We start from the raw sequence: 18,043 nt of genomic DNA, 5'->3' as shown, positions 1-18,043 counted from the left end.
GAAAGGAAGAATCTTTCTTGAATCCTCTCTTTAAATTCAGTGTATGTTGTTTGACATCATTTCTCTTACCAGCCATGCATATTTCCCTTTTTTCAAAGGTAATCCAATGCATTAATGATCATTACCAGCTTGGTAGTTTTTGTCACAGATTCCAAGAACTGCTGGTCTTCCTCTGAAGGTTCTTGGTCATCCCTGGGGCACTCAGGAAAGTCATTCTAAAGCTGACTGATTTTGAATCACTTCTTCCTCCTAATGGTCCATTAACCATCCAACCAAGCATAGTTTTGACAGCGTAAGATCCATCTCCCACACTCCTTATCATATCTAGTGATTCCAGAGCTTTTTGTACATCTGAACCAATCAGTAACTCAATCTCAGAGTTAATTTTGCATTAACAAACGTTTTTCAAAAGCGTCCATAGTTCAATGTCGTTCTGATGTACATTATTTTCTTTATGCACAGGCATCATTTTCTGAGTGTATACATCTGGAAATTCACAAAAATCATTACTATCCAGTCCAGCAATCTCTAGGCATGAAACAATGTTTGTTTCAATACATTTAACTTGACCTATAGTTCTTAATATAATTTTTGACCTCCTTCCTTGAAGATTAAGCTTATTCATTAGCCCCAAGATGTAAAATTATGCAGTGCTTCCTGGGTCAAGAAATGTATAAGTATGCTCTATTGCACTCCCTTTCTTAGCCTTGACTTGCAGTTGTTCTCACTGGCCACAGTAAGACCATTTGTCAGTACTGAGGCTTCTGCACTGTTTTCATTTGCTTCTTGTCATTTGTTCCTTTTCCGTATTCTTCTTTTCTTGGAAGATATGTAGCATTTTGGGAAGCTTTTGACTGCATATGTTACAGCTGAGTCACTTTTTGCAGTATTTGCTAATGTATCCTTTACACAGACAGCCAAAACATAATTAATTTTCCTTCAAAACAGCAATTTTTCTCACTATCTCACTTCTTTTCCAACTGTGGACAATTTTCTGAAGCATGCTTATCATTACAGAACAAACATTTCTTCACAATGGCAAACATTCATTTTCCTTAATTTCGTTATCCGGCACTGCCAGGGAGGTGACAAATGTACTTTTAAAAAAAATTTGGTTGAGGGTATGATTTTGACCTCTCAACGTCTTTACTTACTGTTTGAGTGCCTTTGATATTTCCATACACTGGATCTGTGACAATGTCCACTTGCCCTTCAATGAACTTCACCAAATCCTTAAAAATAGCTGTCTCATTCCATCTTTTCTGGTATTCAACAACTGAACTTCTCCATAGTTCTTTCATCCAGTAGGGTAATTTATTTAAAATGATTAGCATATCAATAAATATGTCAAGCTCTCGTAGATGGCCGATGTCTGTCGTGATGTTACAACATCCTCTTAGAAAGAGGGCGTAAGCTTGCAAACCCTTCGTGCCATCTGATTTTATTGACGATTGCAAAAGAGCCTTCTGTATATAAGTTGCAGAAATTTTATGCTTGTTGCCAAAATACTTCTTTAGGGCCATATTATGCCATCTCTTTACAAGATATTGTAGTTGTCCACTCTTGAACTGCTCCAAATAATGAGGGCAATCCTCCGAGCTTTGGCTCTTAATTTCAATACTGCGTTCAAAGTTTTTCATAAATGGTTGGAATTGAAGTGGGTCACCATCAAAAACTGGAATCTCTCTTGGACAGAGAAGAGAGAGTCTGTAAATGAATTAACGATGCAGCCATTTCATCTTGTCTTCTCATGCCTGGGCGTAAGTTATGTTTTTCACCTGGATTTCTATTACATGATGGGAACGAATAGTACTCTGGTTCATAAGATGGTATTTGGTTCACATCAGTATCCACTGGGATCATTATTGGGGTTTGAGATTTGGCACCACTGTGCTTTAACCTGACTAGTTTGGGACCATGCAAGCCATGTAACCAAAACACTAGTTTTCTTTGGTATTAAATATTTTCTTTTTCTTATGTCCTTCTTCAAAACGTGACTCCAAAACATTAAATGCTTTAGATAATTTACTTAGAGCACCAGATACTTCAAACCCTTCTAGTGCCCTCAACCTGACCTGATTAACAGCAATTTTTTCATCCAGTTCCAGTTGCTCCTTTTGCCTCCTTAGCTGCTCCTCTTTCTTCTTTAGCTCCTGTTTCAGCTCCTTTTCTCTCTGTAGCAGTTTCCATTTTCTTCATAGTTACTCCTCGTGCTTTTCCTCTAATTTTTCTAAGGCGTATTTATCCTTAAGCCATTCTCGTTCTACTTCAAGTCCGGCCTTTTCGGCCTTAACCTTTACACGTGTTGATGCAATACTTGAAACACTACAACTTGTTCTAGAACTCCTCTTGCTTCTCCTGCTTCCAGCATTTGACGCACTATCACCTGGTCCTATTTCATCCTCTATTTCAGAGGTCGTCTTAATATCGGACTTTGTCTCTGTGATAGTACAGATTCTATCACCAATGTGTATATGTACAGATTGTAGTGTAGGATGACTGTGATTGGCTGAGAATGTAGCCACACCTACTGGCAGGTCTTAAAGGATTGCTCCTAGCTAGGTCAGTCTGGACTGGTCGACCTACTTGTGATATGCTCCAGTCTTTTAGTTAATAAAAGCCTTGGTTTGGATCAACAAATCTTTGGCTCTTTCGACATGCATTACAGTCTCCATTCTGGATTGGCCCATCCTCCTCACCACCATCTTGTGGCACCGCTTCAGCCATTTCCATGTGGCTGATTTTAGTTTCTCATGATGTTTTTTGCAGCAATTCTGTGGGATTTATGCTCGCAGCAGCCATTACCTTCTCACTTTCTATTTTCTCATTCAGATCTGTTTAAAGAGTAGTTTTATTTCCACTTGTATCTAATTGCTGCTATTGCAATCATTTAATATCTGTGACCTTCATCTTCTCGACATGTAGCTCCAAAGGTGCAGCAGCTTCAGCGGCGGCTACCATTTTATCCATTCTGCCAACTATTGCACTCAGACATCAAGCATGCACAATAAACCTCCAAAACCAAAACAGTCCTCAAAGGACAAGTGGCAGTTCCTCCCAACTGTGTTCTAACTTGCAATAAACACACAGACAAAATCCTTCAGTAAAGCTTCCCTCTTCTTCAGTGGCCTTGGTGATGCTGTTGACGATTGTGCCTCTTTGTTTTGAAATGTTCTAAATGAAGCCCAATCGATCCAGTCGAATTCCAAATCCAATTTCCAACTTTCTATTATCTAAAATTCCATATTTTATTGACTAAAAATTGTAGCAACTATTTTTTTTATAATAACTTGGTGGATATTAGAATGTTGTTGTTGTCTATGATTCGTTCAAACAATCCATATTAAAGTTGAGTTGAGTTTTACAGAATTTATTAAACATTATTGATATTATTATTAGTTGCTATGCATTGTTACGAACTGCTAAAACTTTGTAAGACAGTGCTAAACTTTGTTAAACGGTCAATAAAATTGTTGGAATAAAACTAATTCCTTCCACTTCGTAGAACAAAGGAAACTAAACTAACATGTAATCTCTAATGAGACATAAGTCCTTGGCTCAAAGATGTTACTAAGGAGACACTCAAAAGAATATGTAAATAACATCCTAAAAGCTACATGCAGAATTTGCTTGCATCCATGAAACACATTTTAACCCTTACATTGTTTCTCTGATTTAAATTGGTGCTTTATTCTTTCATTCTTATCAGTTCATTTGACTATTTGATGACAGTAAGAAACCATGAAACAAACAAACTGGGTTGAGTTTTGAGGAATTTCTGCACAGAACCGCAGATTTGCCAATGTTTTGATCTTTAATTATGTTAGTAAAATGGATGCATTTTTAGGTGCAAGAGAAACTATCTGCATTACCCATGGCTTGATTAATTTGACTAACATAGCGAAAAGAAATTGTATATAAATTTACATTTGCTCATCTTCCCTCCTTCAATTTGATTAGATGTACCATAAAATACAACAGTCTGAATGTATTTATCGGGTCACAATGGAGAAGCTGGCTTATCACAGTGTATGTTCATCTGAAGAGTGGCAGGGCCTCATGAAGTCTACACTTCCCAAATCTATTTGCAAAGAGATTGAACAGTAAGTAAATTTTCATTCAATTCCTGGATATAGCAGATTGTTTTCTAAGAATAACAATTGTGTTTAGAGTTTAGGAAACAGGACACTGTTAACTCAAACTCTTTGCTTTATAACTCATGGTGTATTTAAAAAAACGTTTTGGGCAGCAATATCAAAAGTTGTTCTTCTATGGCTATTTATAAGAGTCTTCTCTAAATTCCTATAATAATATCGATGTTCTTAATAGTAAATTGTTACCATATATGCTTAGGAAACATAAATTCAGAATTCTCCTAGGTTGCTAAATAGGGGAAGCTGTTTCTTGAATAAGTGCTACATTTGCTTAATGAAAGATTCATACACTGTACCAATTTTTACTTGTCTTCTGCAATTTCCAATAAATTAATGTATAAATTACAAGATGTACTTTTGTTTGTACCATTTTGTGGCATTCAGCTTTAATCATCAGACTATCCCTTCTTCTCATCTGTATGTACTGTGGAAAAGGTCATGAACGCTAAGTAAATGTGGCAAATGAGTATTAATGACATGGACTATATCCGTGTTGCAAAAAGAGGTGGTGCCAGCAGTTTTAAAATGTTTTAAGATGATAAATCCCCAGCTCCGACCAAGTGTATCCTCAGACATTGGGGAAAGCTGGGAAGAAATTGTTGAGGCCCTGGCAAAGATTTGCATCATTGTTAACCATAGAGGAGGAACTAGAAGATTGGAGGGTGACTAATGTCATCACTTTGTTTAAGAAGGGCTGCAAGGATGAGGCAGGATACTACAGGCCAGTGAGCCTGACACTTGTGGTAGGTTTCTTTCTGGAGGGGATTCTGAGAGACAGGATCTTACTGCATTTGGATTGGCAAAGACTATTTTGGGAAACTGAGCATGGGGAAGGGGAAATCATGCCTCACAATTTTGATTGAGTATTTTTTAGCAAGGCCTTTAACAAGATCCTAAATGAGAGGCTGGTCTGCAATGTGTGATTACAAAGGATCCAGGATGAGTTCGTCAATTGGATTCAAAATTGATTTATTTGGATTCAGAAGGTGGTCATGTAGCACGAATAAAAGCTCTCATGACTGGAGGGAGAACAAATGCTTTTATTAGCTTGTAACTAAAGTAGTCCGGAAGGGTTCTGGGTTTAGGAGGGAAACCAGGGTTCTATGTGAGCAGATGGGGGCGGAGCTGGGAGGTGGAACCAGCCATCAGCACAACACCCTACCAGTGAATCACCCCTGCATTCACTGCATTCACCCCTTCCTGTAGAATTTAGGGACTGTGAATGAAGACAGAGAACATGGATTCAAAATAAAAGTTGAAAAATATACATTTATTTACATATTTACAGATTTAAGTGGTCCAGAGGTCTGGAGATCCTGGTTGAATGCCTTAGCACTGGTGGGGGGGGGGGGGCTCCTTGGGGTCCTTCAGTCTCCTAGTCCCCTTGTGAGGGAAGGAGAGGTGGGATGGGTCTCTGGCTCAATGGTGGAGGGAGGTGCAACTTTCCTCCTGAACCAGATCCCCTGAGGCCCTGATGGGGGGTGGCGAATATGAGTTCTATGGCTGACAGGGCACTTGAGGCAACGGACCTTCGGTTCCAGCAGGTGCCAGGTCCCTGATGGTGACGGTGTCTTCCCTGCCATCCGGATACTTCATCCGGGATTGGTGTGGAGCAGTTTTACCCTTTCCACCAGGGGGTCGGTCTTGCTTCTCCTCATGTACTTCCTGAGAAGGACTGGACCAGGAGTGGTGAGCCAGGTTGGGAGTCTGGTTCCCAATGCCGGACTTATTTCAAAATTGAAAAGAAGCTCGTAAAGAATAGTATTGGTTTAGTACATAGTAGCGACTGGATAGAATGGAGCGCCATAGAAAATTCTTCCTGCCAGTTGTGAGTCTGGAAGGTTTTTTTGACTTCAAGGCCAGTTTGACAGCTTTCCAGACCGTGGCATTCTCCTTTTCAACCTGCCCATTCCCCAGGGGTTGTAGCTAGTAGTCCTGCTGGATGTGATGCCCCTCACCAGCAGGTAATGACATAGATTGTCACTCATAAAGGATGAGCCCCGGTCGCTATGGATATAGCTGGGACACCTGAACAGGGCAAAAATGGAATCTAGGGTCTTTATGACTGACGAAGTGGACATGTGTGGACATAGGAAATGGGAGTACTCATCAATGATAGAGAGAAAGAAAGTGATCCCATTCGTGGAGTGGGGAGGTCTCTTAAAATCGACACTGAGCTGTTTGAAGGGCCTGGATGACTTGATCAGGTGCACTTTTGTGGGGTGGTAGAAGTGTGACTTTTGCACTCCACGCAGTCCTGACAAGACCTAGTCATTTTCCTAAATGATGGAAGCTCTACTCAAGCCAGGTACACTGCTGATAGACCGTCTGTCCCCCAACACAGCTGAGGTGTTCACATACTGGCTAGACTGCTTCCAGGCCTACCTGAATGCGACCAGAGACGTCTTCCACACTGGTGAACTCAGGAGGTCTGCACTCGCTTCGAGGGTAGGAACGAAAGGGAATGCAGTCATCAGGGACTGCACTACATATGACACTGCTGTCAAAACGTTGAAGGCTCTGTACCTGAAATTGCAGAACGAGGTCCTAGCGAGCCACAGTATCGCTCTACATCACTAACAGCCAGGAGAGACCATCGATGACTACCTGCTGGATCTGTGGGCACTTGCCAAGAAGTGCAGGTGTGAAGCGGCTACGGGCAACGTTCATGAGGAAGAACAGATCTGGGACACTCTAGTCACAGGGGTCTGCTCGAGGTACATAAGGCCACAAGCTCCAGAACCCATCTGTGAAAAAGGAGGTTCAAGCCATTGTAGAAACCGTGAGGCACTGGAGACACTACCTGGCTGGTAGGAAATTTACGCTCCTCACTGACCAGTGCTCGGCCGCATTCATGTCAAGAGGGGCAAAATCAAAAATGACAAAATTGCTCTCCACCTACAATTATGACATTGCCTATTGGCCAGGATAGCTCAAAGACTCTCCAAGTGCCTTATCCAGAGGAAGCTGTGCCTCTGCATACACCAGCCAACTGCGGTCTATGCATAATGAGCTCTGCCATCCAGGGGTCACCCGCATGGCTCATTTTGTCAAGGCATGCAATCTGCCCTACTCCAGAGAAGAGGATTGTTTTTATGTACACCACTGGTCATAGGCCTCGAAAATCTGTGCTGGATCTACTGCTGTTTGTCATCTGTATTAATGTTTTAGATGACAATGTAGTTAATATGGATTAGTAAATTTACTGATGACACCAGAATTGGTGATGTCGTGGTCAGTGAGGAAGGTTGTCTAAATTTAAAAGAGGATCTAGGTTAATTGTGGAAGTAAGCCAAGGCATGACAGATGGAATTTAACACGGTCAAGTGTGAGGTGATGCATTTTGGAAGGTTAAACCAAGGGAGAATAAACACAGTGAATGACAGAACCCTTGGGGCTGTTGTAGAGCAGAGAGACTCAGGGTTCACATTCATAATTCTCTGAAAGCAGCGACAAAGGTAGACAGGCTGGTGAAAAAGGCACTTGACAGACTTTCCTTTATCCATCAGGGCATTGAGTGGAGGGGTTGGGATTGTACAAGCTGCTGGCAAGAAAACATTTGGAATATTGTTTGCAGCTCTGACTGCCCAGTTAAAAGAAAAATCAAGCTGGAAAGAATGCAGAAATGATTCACAAGGATTTTGCTGGGACTCAGGGGTGGGAAGTGTGTGGAACAAGCTGCCAGAGGAGGTGGTAGAGGTGAGTAAAATGGTATAATTAAAAAAAGACATTTAGGCAGTGTAGAGTGCGTTGAAAGAACCAAAGACTTGTTGATCCAAACCAAGGCTTTTATTAACTAAAAGACTGGAGCATATCACATGTAGGTTGACCAGTCCAGAATGACCTGGTCTGGCTAGGAGCAATCCTTTAAGACCTGCCAGTAGGTGTGGCTACGCTCTCAGCGTAGCCATATACACATTGGTGATAGAATCTGTACTATCACAGGCAGGTACATGGGTAGCTTCAGAGGGATATTCATCAAACACCGGGAAATGGGGCGAGCTTAGGTAAACACCTTGGACAGCAAGGACAATTGGGCTGCAAGACAGATTTCCATGTGGTAAAAAGACTTTTGCTTAAAATTTAGCAAATGTTAATTCAGATAGTAATGTTAAAAAAGAGACCTAATGTAGAAAATAATGGATTAAGAGCACAACCTAGACCAATAGTTCATTAGAGCAGGAACAATTTGAAAGAAATAGTATAGTTACATAATCTTTTATCTGAAATTCTGAAAAGCAAGAACTGCCGAAAACTGAACATTTTTTATTGCATCAACAGTATATTTTCAGGTGTTTTGCTTAGATTGAGGTATTTTAAGTTTGAAGTTTTAATTAAAAATACAGAGATTGTCCTGCAGAATTTGAGCAATCCTGCTGAAAGGGTATTTGACAGAGGGAGCGGCTCGGGGAGAGAGCGGCAGTGCGACTTGGGCGGGCAAGCGACGAGAGAGAGCGTCTATTTTTATCTCACTTCACTTACCACACCTCACCCAATCCAGTGCTGCTGCAACAACCACCCCCCCCCCCCCCCACTGCAGTATCGCTGTTTTAATTTTATTCCGTTATCCAACAAATTCTGTAATCCAAAAAGTGTTCCCAAGGATTTTGGATAAAAGATTAAGCACCTGTACCAACAATTGCTGGAATCAAAACATAAAATTGAAGAGCCTTTGTCACAGTTTTTTTTTTATTTACACAATTGGCCACTGCTGCCATGGCCAGCATTTATTGCCACCTACCCTTAAATCAAAATAGCTTCATCATAACAATAGATTACCAAGGAGAAGCAAGCAAAACTTAAAGGCTGTCCAGAAAGCTCCCCACTTGACAGCTGAGGATCCTGGGCCTATGACCACTCGAAGTGGAGAAGGACCATTCAGGGTGATGTTGAAAACCTGGAGTCTATGCTTTGAGAACTCCTAAAAGCCTTGTGCAAATGACAAAAGGAATGCTTCTCCTCACAAACTACCTGTCCACCCACCTCTTCAGGTGTTTCCTTCCTGGTCTGTGGAAGAGCCTGTAGTTCACAAAGTAGTGGGATTAGTCACTTTAGAACCTGTAGAAACAGCATAAGTAAGTCGTCCTCAATTCCAGGGGACTACCCCAGAAAGAGAAGGTCCCTTGAGCATGTGGTGGTGAGTTGTTGTTGAACTGCTGTAGTGCTGTGGGGAATACTCTGGCACAGTATTACTAAATTAGGAATTCCAAGATTTAGACCCAGCAATGAAGAAGGAGTTGTGATATATAACAGAATAGTCTGTGACCTGATGATAAACTTGCAATTGTTAGTGACTCCATAAGCTTACTGCTCTGTTCTTCTTGGTAATAAAAGTCAGGTTTGGGGTGTGTTCTCTTGGAATAGCCAAAGTAAGTGCATCTTGTAGATGTTCCATTGAAATAGGGAATGAATGTTTAGGTTCGTGAATAGAATATTAATGAAATAGGCTGCTGTGTTCTTGATGGTGAGCTTCTTTTGTTATTTTGGCTGCACTTATTCAAACAAATGAAGAGTATCCCACCATAGATGTGGAAAAGCTTTGATGTGGGACCAAGACATTTGTCACAGGTTACCCAGTCACTCCAGTTAGAGGACGAGGCCATAAACAAAAGAACTTAAAGAAATGAAATATAGAGCAGGAGGACAAACAGAACATCTTTCAAAGACAAGAAAGGAAAGAGTTGCCAAGAAGGATGAAAGAGGTAAGCTCAAATACCATTTGCTCCTTCAGTCTGGTTTTGTGGTTTGTCAATGTTATGAAGCCCTCTATGAAACAAGTATTTTCATATTACACTATTCAATTTTAATATCTTAATAATAATAATTCAGAGGTTTTGTTATTAAGTAATTAGCAATCATGTTCGAGATGTTGAATATGTTTACATTAGCTTGGCGCTATTTCAAAATTAGAAATGAACGTTGATGCATATTTCTAATGTTACAAGCCCAGAGGACCCCAAAACCCAGCAGCAATATATATTCACCAAGACAAATAGTTACTTAAACAAAAGTTGCTTTTAATTATCTTTAAACATGAAAACAGGATCACACTTTAAATTGTCACTATTGACTTAACTAACCTAACTTCTTTCTTCTTCTTTGGCTTGGCTTCATGGACGAAGATTTATGGAGGGGTAATGTCCACGTCAGCTGTAGGCTCATTTGTGGCTGACAAGTCCGATGCGAGACAGGCAGACACGGTTGCAGCGGTTGCAAGGGAAAATTGGTTGTTTGGGGTTGGGTGTTGGATTTTTCCTCCTTTGTCTTTTGTCAGTGAGGTGGGCTCTGCGGTCTTCTTCAAAGGAGGTTGCTGCCCGCCGAACTGTGAGGCGCCAAGATGCACGGTTTGAGGCGATATCAGCCCACTGCCGGTGGTCAATGTGGCAGGCACCAAGAGATTTCTTTAGGCAGTCCTTGTACCTCTTCTTTGGTGCACCTCTGTCACGGTGGCCAGTGGAGAGCTCGCCATATAACACGATCTTGGGAAGGCGATAGTCCTCCATTCTGGAGACGTGACCTACCCAGCGCAGTTGGATCTTCAGCAGCGTGGATTCGATGCTGTCGGTCTCTGCCATCTCGAGTACTTCGATGTTAGGGATGAAGTCGCTCCAATGAATGTTGAGGATGGAGTGGAGACAATGCTGATGGAAGCGTTCTAGGAGCCGTAGGTGATGCTGGTAGAAGACCCATGATTCGGAGCCGAACAGGAGTGTGGATATGACAACGGCTCTGTATACGCTAATCTTTGTGAGGTTTTTCAGTTGGTTGTTTTTCCAGACTCTTTTGTGTAGTCTTCCAAAGGCACTATTTGCCTTGGCGAGTCTGTTGTCTATCTCGTTGTCGATCCTTACATCCGATGAAATGGTGCAGCTGAGATAGGTAACCTCAACATGGTAACCTAACTTAACCCCCTTCTAATTCTGAGTGCACGTGTATATAATGTGTATGTAAGTTCAGAAAAGTTCTTTGATTCACAATGCAATCTCATTTCTCATTCCTCCAAGTTTACAGGTTTCAAGCAATTCTTATAAATTTAACATTTATGAAGTTCCCTAGGCTTTGGTGTTTGAAAGGTAAATGGCTACCTCTCAGGAAGGTTCTTGTCAGTTTTCAGAGAGAGATTTGTTGTTCCTGGACACAAACTTATCCCTTTTAATCAGCCACTTCAGTGTTTTGCCGAAGAAACTTGCCCCCTCAGGGTTCTCCAGATGATAACCTCTTTCTTTCAGGTCACCACAGAGTTCCTTTTTGTTTCTTATATTTCAAGTGAAACATTAGGCAGCCAGTCCTCTCCTCTTGCATGAACCATAAGGCCTTTGACTAGGTTGAACTAAGCACTCACAACCCATCTTCCAAATGTTTTTTTTCCACAAGCTTTCCAGCTTGTCCTGTTCCAATCCCAGCTGCTGGTGCTGCTTGTAAAACTGTAGAGAACTGCTCTCTCTCTCTCTCTCTCTCTCTCTCTCTCTCTGGCTCTGAACTACTCCCCCGATCTCTTTCATCTGTTGCTTTTCAAAATGACAATCCATTAGTGAAGTCTCTTGGGCATTCCCTAAAGTTTTTGCAAAGGCCCCCAGGAACCCCACCCCCCCCCCCCCCCCCCCCCACCGTCTGACTTGAGCAGAGCTCCAGTATTTTAAATGAGATCTGTTTGTATGTGACCTCATCTGTGAAACATGGTCATGTGAGTTTATGGCCTGGGCATGTATGGCTGCCATGGGTATTGGAGCACTTACCTTGCACTGAACCAGGTGATTCACTAGATGAAGACCTGAACCCAAGATGCATTGTTCATTGCACAAGCAGAGCATTTGTCTCCTCTTTCACTTTCCACCTCATTCTCCATCATCGAGACAGGTTGCAGTTCTCAACTGTTGAAAGAGGAAAGTCACATATGGGTATGATTGTGGTTGGACAGAATGTCTACACAGTATACTGCTTGTAAATCTAAAGAGATAATGGATAGAGGGGAAGTGGGATATGAGAAGGAATAGGTATGAGTGTGCAGGTATCACTGGTCTAAGCCTGACATTGGCTTTGGTTCAGTATTGGTCTCCCTTGTATAATCTTGCACACTTTCAAACTCCCTCCCCTCCCCTAATTTAAAAAAACAGATTCTGATGCTTGTGCAGATTCATGAGTGTTGTACAAATGATGTGCCTGTTAAAAATCTGGTAGCTGACATAGCCTGTGAGGGGCAAGTAGAGTCATAGAGGTGTAGAGCATGAAACAGACCCCTTCAGCCTAATGTATCAATGCCGATCAAGTTGTTTACCTAAGCTGGTCCCATGCCTGTGTTTGACCCATATCATGCCAAATGTAGACAGTGTCACCTCTTCAAAGAACTCAAATTTGAGACACAATTTCCTACACACAAAGCCATGTTAAATATCCCTAATCAGACCTTGCCTTTTCAAATGCAAATAGATTGTGTCTCCAAAGCCCCTCTAGTAACTTACCTATGACCAATGTTCAGCTCACTAGTTTGTAGTTTCCAGACTGTCTTTGCAACCTTTTCTTAAATAAAAGCACATTAGCTAACCTCCAGTCTTCCAGCACCTCACCAGTGACTAATGATGATATAAATATCCCTGCCAAGGCCCCAGCAATTTCTCCCCAGCTTACCACAATGTCCAACAATACACCTTGTCAGGCCCAGAGAATTTATCTCCCTTTATCCATTTCAAGACCTCTAGCATCTCCTTTTCTATCATATGGTCTCTTTTCAAGACATCACTAATCATTTTCCCAGTGTCCCTGGCATCAATATCTTTCTCCAGAGTAAATACAGGCAAGAAAAATTAATTCAAGACTCTACCCACCTCCTGTTAGTCCACTCATTAATGGCATGAACACTGAATTTTCTCATTTAAGATAGCCCCTGACCCACCCCCCCCTTCTTATTTCTCAGATTATATTCCATAACATTGAGCTGCCAGTACTGTCATTTCTTCAGCTGTGTTTCTATAATAGCTATAATGCTCAATCCCCTATACATATCCATGCCCTAAGTTCAAATGTTTTAACTGTCAGGCCTCTTGCATTGAAATAGGTTCAGGTTAATACATCAGTCTTTCCTTGCACCTTGCTATACTCTTGCCTCTCATCATTGCTAAATTTGCTCTATAACTTTTGATTTAACCTTAACCTTCTCATCTGCCACATTGCAGTTTGGATCCCATCCACCCCGAACTAGATTAGTTGAAACCTTCCCAAGTGATATTAGTAAATCTGCCCACAAAACATTGGTCCCTGTCTTTCCCCCACCCATGTCCTTTTGAACTGGCCACATCTGCCCATGAAAATAGATGGTCCAGGAATCTTAATTCTTTCTGCCTTCATCATCTCCTCATCCACACAGTGTTCTGTCCTATCCTCCTAGTCCTATCCTCACCAGCATATAACATTGGGAGTAACCCAAAGGTTTCCACCCGAGGTTCTCATTTTTAACCTTCTACCTCACTACCCAAATTCATTCTTTGGTAGCTCATTCCTTTTTCTACTTTTGTCTTTGGTACCATTGTGTACAATGACCCCTGCCTGCTCAACCACCTCCTTCAGAGTTTCCTGCAGCAGTCTGGAGATATCCTTGACCCTAATATCTAGGAGGTATCATGTAATCGTGAGTCTTCTTTGCAGTTATAGAATTGCCTTTGTAACCTTGGACTGTCATATTTCTTGTCTTCACTCTTCCTTGCTCCATGAGCAATTGATTCATGTCCTGATTGCTGGAGATACTGGAGTAGCCATAGCACATGTCTATGGCTGGGGTGCAGCTGATGGAACTTAGGCTTTGAGGATTAATTCACTGATTGCCTTATAGATAAGGTCATTTATCTTTTTTCAGCATTATATTTAGCTCCTGAGGCCCTCTGTCTTCTGAGCAAGCATTTTCTGGTCCTTGCTTGACTAACTTGGGAATTCAGTCTGAGTGGTTTAAGGTTACCAGACAAATTGGTCTACACACGGTGGGTGAAAAGGTAGCAGGAAACTTGATTTATAAGTGGGTCACTAAATTATTATCTGGTTTAAAAAAAAATACAGCCCATATTAAAACACACAATTTTTATATGGAACAATATTAATCAATACATAGGGTCTAAAGTGGGGCTATCCATAAAACATCCCTGACTCCAAATAGATTAATCACATTGACATTAGACAAGATCCTGGACACCTGTGGTGAAAGGGGGCCAGGTGTATCAAGGGCTGTTATGAGTGGGGACAATTAATGCCATTTGAGCAACTCAGAAATAAATATGACTTGTCAAATAAGATGTTCTTCTGCTAGCTTCAGATAAGATCCTTTTTGAGGGACAAATTAGGTCCATCCATGAGCCCACTGATTCAAAGGGGGAACACAAGGAAGTTCATCTCGGTGATGTGTTTTTTACTCCAAGCAGATGCCACTAAAGCAGGCCTTCACAAATCAAGACAAAGGCGGGAGTCAAACTTAGGAATAAAGATCGATGAACGGTGCTGGTCAGACCTGTGTCAGAGCAGCATGACTGCGATTATTAATGCATGGTGCAGTATAACTTTCTCCACCAGTTATATTTGACACCGCAAAAAATTGAATAAGGCTAAACCAGAAATTTCAGACCAATGTTTTAGATGTGGTATTGCAACAAGAACCTTTGTGCACACAACATGTACATGTTCCACCCTTCTGGTTGGGGTTAGGGAGGGTTTTAGTTTTTAAGGGAAGGGGTTTATTTTTTTGTAGTCAGTATTAATCTGTATCAAAATGATGGATGTATATGGACTATATATACTACATGTATGAAAACTTCAAAAATAAAGTATATTAAAAAAAACTCAGAACTTTCCTGAGGGAACAGTGGGGACAAGCATTGACTCCTCAGGAGTTAGTGAAGTTGAATGAACATTTTGGATGGGTAATATGCCCAAATTTATTGCCAAAATGTATTTTGCTTTATAGTTAGAAAGTGCTGAACCTGGTCTGCAGAGATCAAGGGAAAGGTGGGAGTCCGACTTAGGTGTTGCAATATCAGAACAATCCTGGTCTGAATGGTGTGTGGATACTGTAACTTCAACTATTAATGTGAGATATGGGTTGATTCAATATAATTTTTTACATCAGCTGTATCTCACTCCACAGAAGTCACACAAATCTAAGCTAGAAATACCAGAACTGTGTTTTAGGTGTGAAATGGAGGAAGGACCATTCTTTCATTCAACTTGAAATTTTTGAAGTATTAACTGGAATTACAAGGGTAACCTTCCCAGGTGATCCAGAACTTTATTTGTTAGGCAATTTTATAGACATAAGTAATGACCTTACAGAGTTTCAGATTTTGTTTGTTAAAATTGCACTAGCAGTAGCCAAAAAAATGTATTGCAATCACGTAGAAGTCAGATTCTCCAGTTACCTTGGCGAGGTGGGTAGCAAAGATGGATAGTTGTATACCAATGGAAAAAATAACATACAATTTAAGGAACAGGTATGATACATTTCTTAAAATATGGTGATCATATTTGAACTCAATTTTAATTGAGACAGGTACGGATGCTCAATTTTAATAATGGCTGTGAAATTCAAACGTGATCTCTCCCTGAATCCTGAGGTTTATTTAAACTGTGAGCTCTGACAGTGTATGCAAAGGTATTTAATAAATAGGTGGGGGGAGGGGAACAGAAGGGGGTAGAGTTAGAGATTTTGTATATGTGGTTTTTTTGCTTCATACAAAACTTTATATATATTTACATGAAAAATAAAAAATAAAATTTAATTGGGCGGCACAGGTTTGTGGCCAAAAGGCCTGTTAAATTTTATATGTCTCCATTTTAAAAAAAAGTATACTTGTAGTGTGGAGCTCAGTACTGTAATGAAATTCTGCACAGGTTCATCATTGTCCCTTACCATTTTTATTCAGTAATTCCTTTGTAGTTAACTGAGATTTCGATTATCTTTCTTTGAACCAACTGAAGTGTTGCCTTTTGTGTTTTCTAAATCCAAGCTCTTTGTAGTTCCAAAGGTCTTGACCTAGTTATATTTAAAGATGAGCTACTGATAGTAGTATTCCTTCAACATTAGAGAAGGGTTCAGAGATGGTTTACTGGACTGGTATCTGGAGTAGGAAGATTGTACTATGAGAAAAGATTGGACACCCAAGGCTTGTACCTGCTGGAGTTTACAAGAGATATGAACAACATCTGAGATCCTGCCAATTGTTGACAGGGTGGATGTGGTGAAAAGATTTCTTCTTGTGGGAAAATCTAGTATGAGTGATTGATGATTTAAAGCATTTATCCATTTAAGGTGAAAATGAGATGAAATTATTTATCTCATAGACTCAAGGGTCTTTGGCACCTTCTTCCCCAAAGGTGTTGGAATCAGAATCTTTAAATATTTTTAAAGCAAAGTTAGGTAGATACTTGATGAGTGATGGGACTGGGGTTTATGGGGAGAGGGTGCATGGGGTGGTGAAGTGTTATCAGATGTGGGCGATAGATGCAGAGTTGAGGATATAGTTAAATTAATCATGACCTGATTGAATGGTGGACAGACTTGAGAGGCCACGTAGCCTCTTCTAAGACTTAAATCATGTTCACTTTCAAAATTAATTCAGTTAACTTTGTTTGGAATGAACGTGTCTAGCTGAAATCATTAATTACTTGCAATTAAATATCATGGTAGGTCTATCTCTTTTTATATTTGTTCTCACAAACATCCAATTTGTATAATTGGATTAATTGTGTGAATATTAAATATGTAAGTAAAGATATGTTTAAAATTGATTACAGCCTAAAGTTGATTCACTTTATTATCTTCTGTCTTAAATGTCAGATTCCACTTTGATATCAGCCCCTATGAAGACCTTTGGCCAACTATTTTTGTCTATATGATCCATAGCAGCTGTGGAAAAGACAGGTACGGATGATAAAATCACTCCATTTTAATTTTCTTTAATTATCCATGAATGCCTTGATAAGTCATAATGAAAATATAAATGATTCTATTTTGGTAATTTTTCATGGCAAGCAAATATACTGCAGGTGTTGTAAATTAATGTTAGAAAAATAAAATGAACAAATGATTGGAAAAACAAAATCACTTGCAAAAATTCTGAGATTTCTTAAAGTTTGCAGAAATATTTGCTTTAAAAGATTTGTTGCCCTCACAAATAAAAGCTTCTAAGCTTCATAATTGCTGACAAATTACAGTCAGAATAATGTTAACATTTGGTATTTTGAATTAGTTGCATCTTCTGGTTTTTTTCTCCTCTTTTCTGTTTAGCATTGACCTGGAAAAACTATGTCGGTTCACAATGTCTGTGAGGAAAAATTACCGCCGTGTGCCTTACCACAACTGGAAGCATGCGGTCACTGTGGCACATTGCATGTATACCATCTTGCAGAGTGTCCAGGGCACGTTTTCAGAGCTAGAGGTTGGTGAATACAATGTTTCACTCATTTCAAATCACAGATAAGAATTCCTCTAAACATACAGGCACTGAAAACTCCCAATATTACACATTCACCGAAAAAGCACTTTAAAGCCCCAGCCAAATAATCCAAGTTAAAAGATATTAAGAGTAAAACTAAATAGAGTCAATGTACATTATGGAATTTATCACAAATGAAACGCAGGATAAACTGAAGGTTATTTCAATAGGAAACATCAACGTTCTGATTATTGATATAAATGTCCTTTATAATGAGAGATTGTTTGATTATGCATTCTTCCATATTAAAATGTGAGTGGGAATAAAGACAAAGCACCTCTGATTGAAATGACGTATTGGTCCTTTTAACACCTGGAATAAATTCAAAGACTTAAGCATCTGGAATCATCTGCTATGACTATATTCTATCTACATTTGCACATTGTGGAGACATTGATTTTGAAGGAAAGACATGTTGAA

At 40.2% G+C, this 18,043-nt stretch overlaps 1 protein-coding gene across 9 annotated transcripts in view; it reads left to right on the top strand.

The window, feature by feature from the left end:
* The window catches only part of pde10a (phosphodiesterase 10A), a 218,907-nt gene that overhangs the window by 154,157 nt on the left and 46,707 nt on the right, over positions 1-18,043 (top strand). For all 9 annotated transcript variants that reach the window (XM_069931573.1, XM_069931577.1, XM_069931571.1 and 6 more), the window contains 3 exons: positions 3,961-4,103; positions 16,966-17,049; positions 17,416-17,566. In XM_069931573.1, coding sequence (XP_069787674.1) covers positions 3,961-4,103; positions 16,966-17,049; positions 17,416-17,566 — 378 coding nt within the window. The remainder of the gene's footprint in view (positions 1-3,960; positions 4,104-16,965; positions 17,050-17,415; positions 17,567-18,043) is intronic.

Source organism: Narcine bancroftii, chromosome 4 (assembly GCF_036971445.1).
Source record: "Narcine bancroftii isolate sNarBan1 chromosome 4, sNarBan1.hap1, whole genome shotgun sequence".
Classification (NCBI taxonomy): Eukaryota; Metazoa; Chordata; class Chondrichthyes; order Torpediniformes; family Narcinidae; genus Narcine; species Narcine bancroftii.
The sequence above is the reverse complement of the archived record's forward strand: the minus strand, read 5'-3'. Positions and strand labels throughout refer to the sequence as shown.